The sequence below is a fragment of the Rhinatrema bivittatum genome, chromosome 11, assembly GCF_901001135.1.
Source record: "Rhinatrema bivittatum chromosome 11, aRhiBiv1.1, whole genome shotgun sequence".
Taxonomy (NCBI): Eukaryota; Metazoa; Chordata; class Amphibia; order Gymnophiona; family Rhinatrematidae; genus Rhinatrema; species Rhinatrema bivittatum.
The window spans coordinates 51,034,143-51,048,779 of NC_042625.1; the positions used below are offsets into that span (position 1 = coordinate 51,034,143).

Genomic DNA, 14,637 nt, shown 5'->3' on the forward strand with positions numbered 1-14,637 from the left:
GGGCGCTCTGGCATCACCATTGGGCTGGTGCCTTGGTTCTATGGCATTAACATTAGAACTGGGGCCTTGGGTGTTCATGCATATGTGGCCTTTTCAGCATGCTCTTCTCTCCCGGTGGACTCCATTATCGGGGAGTTTCATCTTCCCTTTCCGCTCAAGGGGAGAGGTAGAGATAGCCTTTCATGGCGGCTTATTTGGAGCAGTCTAGCAGTTCTGGATTGGGTGAGGCTTACCATTGTTGCCAGCCTTTTGAGCTGAGGAGCAGTGTGACAGGATCAGCTGGCACAGGGCTAGTAGTCAAAGAAGGAGGATTTGAGATGAGAGCGAGGCGTTACACTTTGCTTGCTTTTCTGCCACAGTTATGTGGCTGTCTGGAGCGGTCCCTATCAGGCAATGCGGCGAGGGTGGCCTAGATCAACCGACAGGGAGGAACCAAGAGTCAGGCGATGGCTCAGAAGGCCTGGGAGTTGATTCTCTGGGCAGGGCAGTACCTGGAGTGGATAGCAGTGTCTAACATAGCCGGGATGGATAATGTTCAGGCGGATTTCTCATTCATTGTAGATGGGGTTATCCTCATATGGGATTAATGAAGACCACACAAATCACCAAGCTGCCTCATTTTTTAGCTGTCGCAGAGCATGTGGGCAGAAAGCATCAGTGCTTTGGTTCTCCCATGCCCTCGAGGCGTTCTTTTGAGGTTCTTGTTCTGCCATGACCTAGAGGCATTCTTTTGTGTGGCAATCTATCCAAGTGGCGTGTTTTGATGGCTCTGGAGTGGCTGCGACATCTGTGGTTCTCGGATCTGATCAATGCAGCCATGGGCAGACTGCTGCATGTTGCTCTTCTGTCGCGTCCTCTATGCCAGTGCTCACTATTTGTGGAACAGCCAGCTCTCTTTTGTATCATGTTTTTGAGAGATGTCTGTGGCGGAAGGGATATTCCGAAGCAATTGTTGCATCCTTATTGCAGACTCTGCAAACTTCCACATCTTTAGCATGTGTGAGTTTTGGAGAATCTTCAAGGCCTGTTGTACATCTCTTTCAGTAACGGATAAAGCTTTGCATTAGCTCTATCAGGCCTATTTAAGCTACTGTATTGCATATTTTGACTTTCTTCTGGAGATTGTGGTGAAGGGTCTGGCCTTTGCCTCTCTTGAGCTGTATCTGAGGCAAGGTACAGGGTTTTTCTCTGTCCGCGCATCTGGATTTTATACCTTTCCTTTGGGGGGAGGGGGGGATGACGAAGAATTTGCGTCCTTCGGTAGGAAAGGTTGGAATCTTAATCTGGGGTTTAGAGGACTGTGTGAGGTCTCTGAAGATGGCACCCTTAAAGGATTTGAGTCTTACAGTGGTTTTCCTGTTGGTTATTTGTTCAACCAAGAGGATGTTGTACCGAGATACGTTTCTGCAGATTTACTTTCTGCCTAAGGTGGTTTTGGTGTTCCATCTTAATCAGGCTGTAGATCTTCCACCCTTTTCAGGTTTGGATTCCTCCGTGTCTCATGCAAGAAAACTTAAGCTCTTGGATGGAAGGCGTTCTTTGTTGAGGTATCTGAAGGCTACTCACGAGTTTCGTAGATCAGATCACCATTTTGTTTTGTGGAACGGCCCACAGAAGGAGTGTCAGGCTTCTTAGACTACATTTGCATATTGGCTTGAGGAGGCGATTGGTTGGATGTATATATCTAAGGGTCGACCGGTGACTATAGGTTTGAGGACTTGCTTGGTGCGTTCTCAGGCAACCTCCTGGGCCAAGGCTCAGCAGGTAGCTCCACAGGAAATTGCATGGCAGCTGCTTGGTTGTCACTGCACACTTTCGCCAGACAGTATCACATGGACGTTATGGGCTTTGGTGAGAGTGTTCTGCGAGCCGGACTCTACAGGTCCCACCCAGTTTAGGGGATCTTAGGTACATCCCAGGAGTCTGGATTGATCTGGGTACATACAGGGAAAGGAAAATTGGTTCTTACCTGCTAATTTTCATTCCTGTAGTAGCAGATCGTCCAGAGACCTGCCCATTTTGTGGGGAGAGTTGGCCGCTCATTATGATTTGTGGATAATGCAGAGTTAATGATTCTCTATGCGGTTTATTTACTTTAATTTTCTGGGACACAGTTTCCAGTGGGTACAGAGTAGTCATCTTCCTGTTCGTTGGGGGAGATTGATGTTAATGTATTTTTTAGTGTGGTTATCTTGGCTTGGGTGTACAGGTCAATACTGAGGGACTGCAGGTGGCACACTAGGTTATGTACAGTGTCAATAAAACTTTCTTTGTCTCCATCTGCTGGCAGGGATGCAAAACCCAGGAATCTGGACTGATCTGTGATTCTACAGGAACAAAAATTAGCAGGTAAGAACCAATTTTCCTATGGCATGCATAAAACAATTTTTTTTTCTGTTTTGTTTCAAAACATTTCCTCTGTCAATGATCTCTTATATCTTTTCAAATGACTGCACATCTCTACTGCATGCACAATGCATAATAGATTATAATAATGATGTAGCAGATGCCCAGAGGCTGCACAGTGTATAAATGAATACTGTCCTGGTTTTTAGGTGGAGCTGTTGTGGGCCGATGCCTTGTTCATGTTTCACTATTTCAAGCCTAAGAGCCTTCCAGAGTTTGATAGCTATAAGACGAGCACCGTGTCTGCTGACCTAGCCAACCTTCTCAAGAAGATTGCTACCATCGTGCCCCGGACAGATAAACCCATACTGAGCATGGAGAGCGTCTCTTCCTACATTGAGGGAACCTCCAGCAAGGTATCAGTACCCTGATCCAAAACAGCATCCAAAGAGGAGAGGACATTTTGCTGCTTTGCAGTCAGATTTCAGCTTTTTTTCTGTCTGATCTGGTCTTCCGGACTTTGTGGTGTTACGACACGCTACCCCTGGTTTAGTTTAAAATGAACATGTTTTCAGTCTTCTCTTAGCCTGTTCTTTACACGTGAAGTGCCATTGTACCAAAAGTTTCGGAATGAGGGTGTTTTGGATAAGATTTCACAGATTGACTTGTATGTATGCCATGATATGACATGCCAGTATCTTTCACTGCATAGTTGGCATGTTCTGCACTTAGTTTGGATGTGCGGGCCCTCAGGTTTGTTATCCAGGATGGGAGAAGGGACAGTCACTTTCTGACTGAAAACATTCTGAGAATGGAGGATGAGACGAATTGGCCTGGAAGACAGAGAGAGATTAGGGCTGCTTCTGTCATATGCTGATTTCAATGTTATGTAAGTTGTCTGCTGATCTCCTTTCCATATGTGCAGAGCATTCTTCACTCCTATCTTTCTCCTTTCAGGTGCCCTCTCTTCCCGAAGGTGCAGATGCCTCTCCTGCAGTGGTAAACGAGTTATATTACCTTCTCGCCGACTATCACTTTAAGAATAAAGAACAGTCCAAAGCCATTAAATTCTACATGCACGACATCTGTGTCTGCCCAAACAGGTCAGTGCTGCTCTGCCCACACAACCCCCTCCATTAAGAGGTGACATAGGCAGCTGAGATCTTTTTATTGTAATTACAATTCATCATTTGGTCCAATAGAAAATAAAAGCCATTCCTGTTCATACCCCAAATATGTCAAGATGAGTGGGCTTATACATCTCTACCAGCAGATGGAGTCAGAGAACTAAAAACTTTCAGGCGCTGCTATATGACCGAGAGTGCCACCTGCTGCCCCTCAGTATTTCTCTGTCTCCAGCAGATGATAGAGGTGCAAACCTGCAGTCTGGAATTAAAAAAAAAAAAAAAGAAGAAGAGAGAATTAGAGTAAGGTTAGAGAAGAGGAGAAACTCCCTGAGATGTTAGGTTCCTTCGTGGGCCATCCCTCAGGTTGAGCCGGGCGAGCGGGGAGTTAGAAATCCTTAGGCAGCTTTAACCGAAGCGGTTCCAGGTTGCTGACAACCAGGGATCCTGGCTTCTTCCCAGAGACCTGACCAGCAGCAGGAAAGTATCCTAAGGAGTTTTTCTTTCTGCTGTGGGTTTCTTTTTGACTGGGCTGCTCCTGCCTCTTTAAGAGTTAAAAAAAAAAAAAAAAAGAAGAGAAGCTGAGCAGCAGCATTTGGCCATTTTCCTTGCAGGGCAGGGCAGGCCAGATCTGGGTAAGCAGCATTGCGGGGATTGCGACTCTCAGAGATTGGCTCGGGGAGTTGGGCTGAGCTGTGCGGCCATTTTCCCCTCGCTTGCCCTTATTGCTTTATTTTCTTGCACGCCGCGACCGTGAGGTGAATTGCAGGCCCAACTGCGTGTGCCCAAAATGGTGCCGCTGGCAGAGGCGCATCATAGGAAAAGTTGTTGCTCATACAGGCAGCTCCGGAGGCAGCTTAATTCAGCGGCTTTATGCCGCGATTGTGCATTGGGGAGGAACCGAGCCTAGGCACAGGTCCACTCGATCCTAGGGCCCAGTGGCTGACTTGGCAGGGGATCTGGAGGACCTTGCAGTGAATGGGAAAGCATCGGCCAGGAAGAGAGCTGAGGCAAGGCTTGGGAATCCCCCCCCCCCCCATTTTTTTCTCCAGTGTTTGCGAGGGTGGGGGGGAGGATCAGGCCAGTCCTGAGTCAGATGAGGAGGAGGACATGGGGTTTTCCACAGAGTTTGTTCTCCCTATGCACAAAGTGTTCCTGGCGAGGAAGAGTGTGGGGGTTAAGCGATGTGCGGGCCCTCAGGTTTGTACCGCTTCAAAGGCACCACGGACCTCCTCAACTAGGGGATCAAGGGACCTTCTTTGCCACCTGGGCCTGGATCATCCAGAAGATCCTAGTGGTTTGGGGGACTTGGATCTGGATGTTGATTCTGGGTTCGCTCCTGTGGACCCTGGAGACCCCGACCAGGGGCTAGATTAGGACATGGCGGATCCGGAGGAGGTTCCGTAGTGGAAGGTGACACCAACTCATTACGAAACAGTCGCCCCAGGTAGAGCGACTGTTCTGTAAGGAGGAACTGAAGCTGCTTATTCCCCATGCTGTGCAGGAGCTGGGGATTAAACTGGTCCAGGAGGAGTCTGACAATGAAGGGGTGGACCCGGTCTTGGATGGTCTCCGGGGTCCGACTACGGCCTTTCCCCTCCCTAAAAAAGAAACTGGTAAGCGAGGAGTGGGATCTCCTGGAGCCTGGCTTGAAAGTGGCCAGGACTATGGTAAAGTTATATCTTCTAACTGAGGAAGTTCTTCAACTGTTGGAGTTGCCCAAGATGGATGCTTCGGTGTCGGTGGTCACTAAGAAGATGACAATCCCAGTGACGGGGTCAGTGGCCTTAAAGGATGCGCAGGATCGTAAGCTGGAGATTCATCCGAAGCAGATGTTCGAGGTCTCGGCTTTGAGTCTATGAGCTGTGATCTGTAGTAGCCTCATGCAGAAGGCTTGTTTGCGCTGGGTCCAGAAGGCTCAGGAGAAGTCTTCAGACTCTACTGGAGCTGATAGCCAGGCAGCCCAGGTGGAGGCCAGAATTGTGTATGTGGTGGATGCTCTTTATGACTTGATCCGGACTTCAGCCAGAAGTATGGTCGCAGCGTTCTTGGCATGACTATTGTTATGGCTGCGAAATTGGTCGGTTGACATGTGGTCCAAGTCTCAATTCTGTATTTCCCAGCAGACATCACCCTAGATACACTGCTGCAGTGACCTCAGCCCTACAGTATTTCTCCGTCTCCTAGCAGATGGCGCGCCGTACTGACGTCGTTCCCGATCCTGTTGGGGTAAGAGGGAATGGCTTCCGAGCGGGTTGAGTGGCCCCCCAGTGGGCTAGGTCCCGCTTTAGGCTCGGTATGCACACCGCGTGGTAGGCCACAGTAGCACCATCTTGTGCCCGTTTTTGTGAGTCTTGCCCACCATAGAGCATCTGTATGCAAGGTGTGTACCAGCTCTGCGCACATGCTGTGCACATAACACCACGCACAACGTCGCACGCATACATGCACAACTCTCTAGGCGCAGAATTTAGGTAAAGCTAGGCTCATGGGCTGTGCGTGTACCTCGCCACGGCTCACGTAGTCACCCAAAATCTGCGCGCACAAAATTTAAGTGCAAGCTGGATGAACATGCAGCTACCGTCCCTAATGGCTCTGGCAGCAAAGAAACATAAGCGCCATTCTCTCTGCTCTGCTTGTCATATTAAGGCTACACAATCTGATCTGGATTCTTACTTATGTCAGCACTGTGAGCAGGCCCAAGGAGAGTTGGCCTCCCCAGACTTTACAAAGCCTGGCTCCTCCCAATCAGAGGATGGGTCAGCCGCAACCTTAACCGGAAGTACCTTGGATCTTAGTAATCTCGGGGCTGGGTCTTCCATGGGAGAGGGAAATCCAGCGGTACCTACCCCAGTACTTCCTGGGCTATGCATAGTCCTGGCTGCCTTCTCTTGGGTGGAATTTTTTCAAGGTCTTCAAGTCTTCACTGCCTCTGTCCGGATGGAGCCCCAGCTGGTAAGGCCTCCCACTCCCAGTCCTATCGGCAGACCTCGAGACATGCCTCACCTCACCAAGGGTATGCCTGGCAGGGACCCAGACAGCATGGACAAAGAAGGGGATCCAGATTCCTTGGAAGATGGGGAAATCCCACCAGATTTAGAACCATATCGGACCATGTTACATTTTTTCCATAGAGATGAATTGCCGGCCCTGGTTTCCTAGACCCTGAAAATGCTGGAAATTCCTGGCTTGGACTCTATGACGTAACCAAAGAAGAGTCCCATTCTAGTTTCTCTACGGAAAACCTCTTGCTATTTTCCAGTGCTGAAGCCATCCAGGAGTTGATTGACCTGGAATGGGATGCCCCTGAAGCAAGTTTTAAAGGTGGATGAGCATTAGAAGCTCTATACCCACTGGATTCAGTGTCGAGAGAACGCCTATGTTTCCCTAAAGTAGATGCGCTGGTCTACTTTGTCTCGAAGCAAACAACTATTCTAGTGGCGGGAAGGTTTCTGTTTTCGTTCCCTGAAGAGTTCTGCATCGGTTGTGGGGCAGAGGCAGGGTTCCAGACGGCAGCCATCCTTTTTGAGGAGCCCCTAGGAATCCCAGAGAGAATTCTGGCCAGAGGGTTGGGGTCGGTAAGACCTCTAATTGAGGCCTGTGGGGGTCCGTTCTCTTGATGTAGTGATGGTGAGCCATCTGTCACTTTTCTAAGAGGAGTGGACCAGAATTACTTCTGATTAATGGGTCCTAGAGGTAATAAAGACAGCTATGCATTAGAATTTTCTCGACCCATCAGGTCGCTGCAGATCGAGACGAAGACAGCAAGTGATTCAACCTACTTTGGAGCGCCTTCAGGACCTGGGCACAATAGCCCTAGTGCCAACAGTGGAGCAAGGCTGTGGACAATACGCAGTTTATTTCGTCGTCCCAAAGAAAGAGGGGTCCTATCATCCCATTCTCGATTTGCAGAAGGTGAATGTATCTCTGCGGGTTCCCAATTTCCGGATGGAAACGTTGCAGATAGTGATAGCAGCTGTTCATCGATGAGAATTTCTGGCATCTGTAGACTTGACAGAAGCCTATCTCCACATTCCCATCAGAGCAAAGCATCAACAATTCCTGCATTTTATGGTTCTGGGGCAACATTTCCAGTTTCAGGCCCTCTTGTTTGGTCTGGCAAAGGTGATGGAAGTGGTAGTGACAGCTCTCAGCAGGAAGGGGATTCTGGTTCATCCTTATCTCGACAACAGGTTGATTTGAGGAAAATCGGAAAAAGAATGTCGACAGTTGGTTGTGAGGGTGCTGGATCTGTTGCAATACTTGGGCTGGTGGTCAATTGGGCAAAGAGTCACCTGTGCCCCACTCAAATTCTGGAGCTCCTGGAGGCGAGATTCAATACCCGCATTGAGAGAGCTTTTCTCACCTCCAAGAGGATTCAGAAGTTGCAGGCTTGGGTGGGACGGTTACTGAGGATGTCTGTCCTCAGGCCTTGGAATTATCTTCAGATGCTGGGGTCGATGGCATCTACCTTGGTTTTGGTGCCTTGGGCATTTGCTTACATGCGTCCGTTTCAGGGGGGCCTGCTCTAGCGGTGGAATCCCTTGTCAGAGGAGTTTCTTCGACGGTTGCCGCTACTGGGGGCCTCCAGGTCCAGTCTCTTGTGGTGGCTGTTTCGGCCAAATTTGGAAAAGGGAATAGATCTGGAGATCCCGAGCTGAGTGGTGCTGACCATGGATGCCAGCCTCAAGGGTTGGGGAGCAGTCTGCCGAGGGTGGTCAGCGCAAGATCTGTGGTCACCAGTGGAAGCAGCATGGTTGATCAACAGGTTGGAAACGAGGGTGGTGTGCAGAGGAAGTGGTGGAGTTCCTCTCACTGATCCGTGGTCAGATGGTCAAGAGTGTTTTCAGACAGTGCCACTACAGTGGCATATATCAATCAGGGGGGATCGAAGAGTCACACAGTGGCCCAGGAGGCTCAGGAGCTTTTTATCTGGGTGGAGCTTCATTTGAAGGGAATAGCCGCTTCTTATGTGTTGGGAGAGGACAATATGCAGGTACACTGTCTCAGCCGACAACAGTTGGACCCTGGAAAATGGGAGCTGTCAATAGAAGCCTTTGATCTTATCCGGTCCCGTTAGGGCAGTCCAGGTTTGGATCCAGTGGCGTCCAGGAGCAATGCCAAGGTGACAAGCTTCTTTAGCCCTGACGGGAAGTTGGAGCCGAAGGCATAGACACTCTGGTTCTTCCATGGCCTGCAGGGATTCTTCTGTATGTGTTCTCTCCCTGGCCGGGTTGCCTGTGGTTTGCGAACCTGGTTCAGCTTGCAGTGCACAGGCCTCTGAGGTTGGTTCATCTATAGGGGCTATTAAGACAAGGGCCTATCTTCTCAGATCGGGTGGATTACTTCTGTTTCGCGGCTTGGCTTTTGAGAAGAGATGTTTGCAGTTGAAAGGTTACTCGCAACCAGTGATTTCCACTTAGCTTCAGGCTAGGAGGCCAGCCATATCTATGGCGTATGTCTGGGTGTGGAGAGTATTCAACAACTGGTGTGTGGACGAAGGCATTGACCCGTTGCGTGTGGATTTCCTGCAAGTGTTGGCCTTTGTATAACGTGGCCTTTCAAAGGGCTTGGTTTACAATTCTCCGTGGGTTCAGGTGGCAGCCTTAGTTTGTCTCACAGGCAAGTTCTGAGGGAGGTCATTGGCCTCACATCCAGATTTTGTGAGGTTTCTCAAGGAGGTCAAGCATCTGCATCCACCAGGTGCATAGGTTGTGTCTGGCGTGGAGTCTGAACTTAGTCTTGCAGGTGCTTTGTGGACCTTTATTTGAACCATCGAGGAAGGCTTCATTGAAGGACCTCACTCTGAAGGTAGTCTTTTCTGGTGGCAATTTGTTCAGCTTGAAGAATTTCGGAGCTGCAAGCTTTGTCTTGTAGGGAGCCTTTGCTGAGAATCTTGTTCGAGGGAGTGTTGTTGCGTACTATTCCCTCATTCCTTCCTAAGGTGATTTCTTCCTTTCATCTGAGTCAGACAGTAGGGCTTCCTGCTTTCCCGAATTGGTCGACTGAATCATTGGAGTCCAGGGAACTCCATCTTTTGGAAGTTTGCCAGGCGCTGTTACATTATTTAAAAGTCACCAGCAGTTTTTGGTGGTCGGCTCATTTGTTTGTGTTGTTTGGAGGTGCAAAAAAGGGTTGCAAGACCTCCAAAGGCACAATAGTGCGTTGGCTGAAGGAAGTGATTTATCTCGGCCTACGTTTGCAAAGGAAGAAAAATTCTGGATGGATTGCATGCGTACTCTACTAGGGCGCATGCTGCTTCTTGGGCTGTGTCAGTTGGTGTCGCCGCAAGAGATTCGTAGAGCGGCGATGTGGTCGTCGTCATACATTTTTTCTCGTCATTACAGTTTGGATGTTCAGGCTCCAGGTGCGACGTCCTTTGGAGAAAATATGTTGCGTGGGGGTCTTTTGCGGACCCGCCCAGTGTAGGGGTGCTTTGGTACATCCCACTTGTCTGGACTGATCTGGAGTACGAACAGGAAAGGAAAATTTGTTTCTTACCTGCTAATTTTCGTTCCTGAAGTACCACGGATCAGTCCAGGGTAGCTAGTCCATCTTATGGCATACTTTCTGGGAAGAACTGTCAGGTTGTACATATTCAGAGCCTTCAGAAGATGGCTTGACTGTTTTGTTCTCCCTTGAGCTGTTGGTGGTTATGCTATGCTCAAGGGTTTCTGTTGTTCAGGATAAGTGTTTTCCCCTAATTTACACAATAGTTGGGGTGGTTGATCTCTAATCTGGCTTGGGTTCAGGTCAATACTGAGGTTATATAGCAGTGCCTCAAAGTCTTTGGTTCTCTGTCTCCATCTGCTGGTAGGGATGCAAAACCCACTTGTTTGGACTGATCTGGGGTACTTCAGGAATGAAAATTAAGGTAAGAACCAATTTTCCTATAATAGACATAAAATAGAAACAACATGTTTGGTACAACAGTTTGGGTACTAAAATGCTTATATTAATAGTACACTTTTGTTCTTTGTGCAAATCTCTTCCCTCCTTCCCATCCACAAGAACAGCCAATCCACCAAGATCCCTAATTAGGGAGAAAAGACCTCATCTATCAGGACAACTAGATAGAAGCCTAGCAAGGTTTATAAGTAAAACTAGTCTGGACAGATCTGCAGCTCAATCAGATTTTTCCATGACTTTATAACAGACAAGGAGGAAATTGTACACCAGAGCAGATGGTTAGAGAACGGCCTGGGTGGCCTCATGGTTACTGCACAGGATGATGATGAGCAGGCATGCACATCTTGTTTTTACTGCACACGTGTTAATGGGTGTGGCTGGGTTTAACATACATGCTAAGGACTGATTTTCAAAAGCATTTTCATGCTTAAAATTGGGTATTACATGTGCAAGTGGCTTTTGAAAATTGCTACAGTATATGCCATTGAATTATCAAAAGGTTTTACAATAATGTTACATATACTTGCATAACTCCTTTGAAAACTTATCTGTGAGGTGGTTAGTGCATTGCAAGCATGCTAAACTTTATTGCTTAGTTCCCACTGTGTATTTCGTTCCATTTCTGCAAGGTCAGTGTTACGTCACACATCGAAATGATAGCTCATGCCACTCTGTTCTTGCTGCTCTCACTTTTTCTTTTGTCAGCATGCATACTTTTCTTGGTTTCTCAGCTCAGTTTTACTGTCGACATGCTGACAACACAGTCTCTTCTCCCCAAACTTATACTGTGAACACTGCAGCTGACCTTTTGCTTATATTTACAGATCATAGCTGGCCTCTTACCAGTGATCTACAGCTTTTCCATCAAGGCATACAACTTAAAACTTAATGTGTCTTCATTGCAAGCATAGGTGCAACCCATTTCTATATCAGCTGCCAGCGGATTAGTTAAAATCCACTGCAGTTCCAACTTTGCACCCGCTGGTATTCCTGAGGCTTTAGAAGCATCCAGGCCTGGCATTATATTGACTGATGCACTGCTTGGCTCCATCTGAATCTTTCTCTGTACCCACATCAGCGGTAACAGAGCACATAACAGAATGCATTGCTTCTTATCTAGGATCCCCACAATAGATCTCTGATGCACACATGGCCTTGATGCATTCACACATTTGGCTGGTGGCCACTATAACTTTACTGACTCAGTCTTTTGAGAGGAGCCTGATTCTTCACTTTGCTGATGAATGCTTTGTCTTTTTGTTTTTGGAATGTAGACAGCATTTTGGGGGTTCTGATAAAAAAATAAAATAGCTTTTAAATTATAAATGGGAGACAGCCATCAGGTTAAGCAGCTCTCCTCTCTGATGGATAAGACAATGTGTCCCAGTGATGTTCGGCCTATAGCATTGAACATAAGAAATGCCATACTGGGTCAGACCAAGAGTCCATCAAGCCCAGTATCCTGTTTCCAACAGTGGCCAATCCAAGTCACAAGTACCTGGCAAGTACCCAAACATTAGATAGATCACAAGCTACTATTGCTTATTAATTACTGTCGTAGCAGTTTATGGATTTATCCTCTAGGAATTTATCCAAACCTTTTTTAAACCCATTACACTAACTGCTGCAACCACATCCTCTGGCATTGAATTCCAGAGCCTAACTATGTGGTGAGTGAAAAAGAATTTTCTTCAATTTGTTTTAAATGAACTACTTGCTAATTTCATGGAGTGCCCCCTGGACCTTCTATTATCTGACAAGTAAATAACCGATTTACATTAACTTGTTCAAGTCCTTTCATGATTTTGCATGTGTCTCTTTAGGGTTCTCAGTGCAGCTCGTTTGCAGCGGTGTCATTTTAGAACATCAGAAAAAAATGACACACACCTCATTTGAAAGGTTAACAGAAAAAAACACATTTTGAAGCAATATTTTGAGACCCTTGCTCAAGTGGCTGACAGAATGATAGCTTGAGTATCATTGCTATACATCGTATGTCCAGCACTGCCCAAGATCGATTCTCGAGCTACATAATGCATCTCAAGCATGCTGTTTGACACATGCTAGGGGAGTCACTGGATGTGTTTATATCTCCCCAGGTTCGATTCTTGGGCTGGCATGGCTCTGGCCAGAGCAAGTCGCATCCAGGACAAGCTGAACTCCAATGAGTTGAAAAGTGATGGCCTGATTTGGAAACACTCGACCCCTGTCCTCAGCTGCTTCAAGCGTGCCCTGGAGATCGGTAGATCCAACCTGCCTCTCTGGATTGAATATGGCACCATGTCCTATGCACTGCACTCCTTCGCCTCACGCCAGTTGAAGCAGTGGAAGATGGAGCTTCCGGCAGAGGTGGTTCAGCAGGTGAGGGGCACCCACAGAATTGTCTTTGTGTTCAGATAGTGAGGTGAGAGGAGGTGCCTCAGGATGGATATCTTCCTAAATTCCTCTGCCCTGGTCCCATTAATTATCCTGTCCCTGCCTCATTTTCTGCTTTTCTGAGGCTCAGTTCCTCATTACATGATGTGTTGTACTGCTCAGGTCTCTTTTTTTTTTTCAGATGCTTTGAACCAAGGATGCTGTATAAAACAAACTGACAGATTATTTGCAGTGTCTGGTGCAATGGGCCCAGTATTGGTGTCCATTGCACAAAGCAAAGCACAGTGAGGAATTCATGCATATCTTCAATCTACAATATTTCATGCCAATAATACTGCAGCTATGTAGAATGTGAATCTCAGAAGAGCAGGAGTCTACGAAAGTTTCTGAATATTAACTGATAGCAGACATCTGAAACTGATGGCTGTTGAGTAAAAACAGGTTGCAAAATCACCTATCTAAGAAAGAAGCATTCTGTTTTTAGCAGTATTGTTCTTATTGCCAGGGATGTAGATGATTCTGACACTAGGTAGCAGGGCCAGATTCACTCTGTAATGTGCATTAATCACAGAGCTGTGCAGCGAGGGGGGTTGAAGGTGACCGTTTAGGAACCAGCTGCTTCTTCCCTCTCTGCAGATGGAGGAGCGTCGTGACAGCATGCTGGAGACGGCAAAGCAATGCTTCAGCGCAGCGTCCCGCTGTGAGGGCGACGGTGACGAGGAGGAGTGGCTAATTCACTACATGTTGGGAAAGATCGCTGAGAAGCAGAAGCAGGCTCCAGCCCTTTACCTGCAGCATTATAGTCAGGCAGGATACTATCTGCATCAGGAAGCTGCTCGATACCCCAAAAAGATCCACTATCACAACCCTCCTGAGCTTGCCATGGAGGCCCTGGAGGTGAGAGTGCAGGAGAGGCGACACTTGTCATGGCATGAGAAACGAGCCAGGCCTCTTCACCTTGCTTGGGCGCACTTGGCTTCTGCTCTGGCCTGTACCCTGATGCGTTGGCTAGGAACAGCACAAAGAATTTGCCATTAAATGTGTTCCTTCTTTTAGCGTATCAAGATTTCCATCGTATTGGCCCAGATACCATAGCTGTGACTCTGTAACATGTTCTTTATGGTTGGTTTTGACTGAGCTATAGTACTCCTGTCACTGGGGGGGTGGAAGTACTGTAACTTGCAGCACTGTTTGCTTTGCACCAATACCCCTGCCTGCCCCCCCCCCCCAGGAATCAGCTTGGGCTTATTTTTCTGATTTTGACTTGCTCAGTATGCGATTGAGGTCTTGAAACGCTCTGGCTTCTCTGGCAGGTGTACTTCCGGCTTCATGCCTCTATCCTGAAGCTGGTGGGAAAGATGGATTCTAGCATGGATGCTGAGTTGCTGTTCACCTTCATGAAGGACGCTTCCGAGGGATCCTTTGCCATGGGCAAGGAGAAGAATACCCCAAAAGTTGCAGAGAAGTGAGTGCTGACCTCCGTGCCATGTAATTTACAGGTGTGATGTTGAGATCACCTTGTTTTATGCTGCCTGCCTTGGAATCCTGATTCTTGTTCCACTTGCAGGGAGAAGGCTTGCATACTGGATGAGGATTCCCACTCTTCTGCTGGGACAGTGCCGGGCCCTGGGACGTCCCTCCCCTCTTCCTCTGGTCCAGGTCTGACATCTCCACCTTACACAGCCACTCCGATTGACCACGATTACATCAAATGTAAACCCTCCCGTCAGCGGGCAACACCGGACGGTACAGTCCCCTGTTCTCAATACTGCCAGCACAGGGAGGTGCTCTAATCACAAAGGCTGTGATCAGGGGGCAGTCAATTTTCTCACTCTGATTGCACCACATGGGTTGGGGTGATGGTCTGTGGTAGCGCGGGCAA

The 14,637-nt window shown here is 47.9% G+C and overlaps 1 protein-coding gene across 4 annotated transcripts in view; it reads left to right on the forward strand.

Moving 5' to 3' along the window:
- Window positions 1-14,637, forward strand: part of CABIN1 (calcineurin binding protein 1) — a 180,798-nt gene that overhangs the window by 63,895 nt on the left and 102,266 nt on the right. For 3 of the 4 annotated variants that reach the window (XM_029619235.1, XM_029619238.1, XM_029619236.1), the window contains exons 21-26: window positions 2,556-2,762; window positions 3,304-3,449; window positions 12,479-12,740; window positions 13,392-13,652; window positions 14,069-14,220; window positions 14,323-14,501. In XM_029619235.1, coding sequence (XP_029475095.1) covers window positions 2,556-2,762; window positions 3,304-3,449; window positions 12,479-12,740; window positions 13,392-13,652; window positions 14,069-14,220; window positions 14,323-14,501 — 1,207 coding nt within the window. The remainder of the gene's footprint in view (window positions 1-2,555; window positions 2,763-3,303; window positions 3,450-12,478; window positions 12,741-13,391; window positions 13,653-14,068; window positions 14,221-14,322; window positions 14,502-14,637) is intronic. The other variant, XM_029619237.1, reaches the window with a different exon arrangement.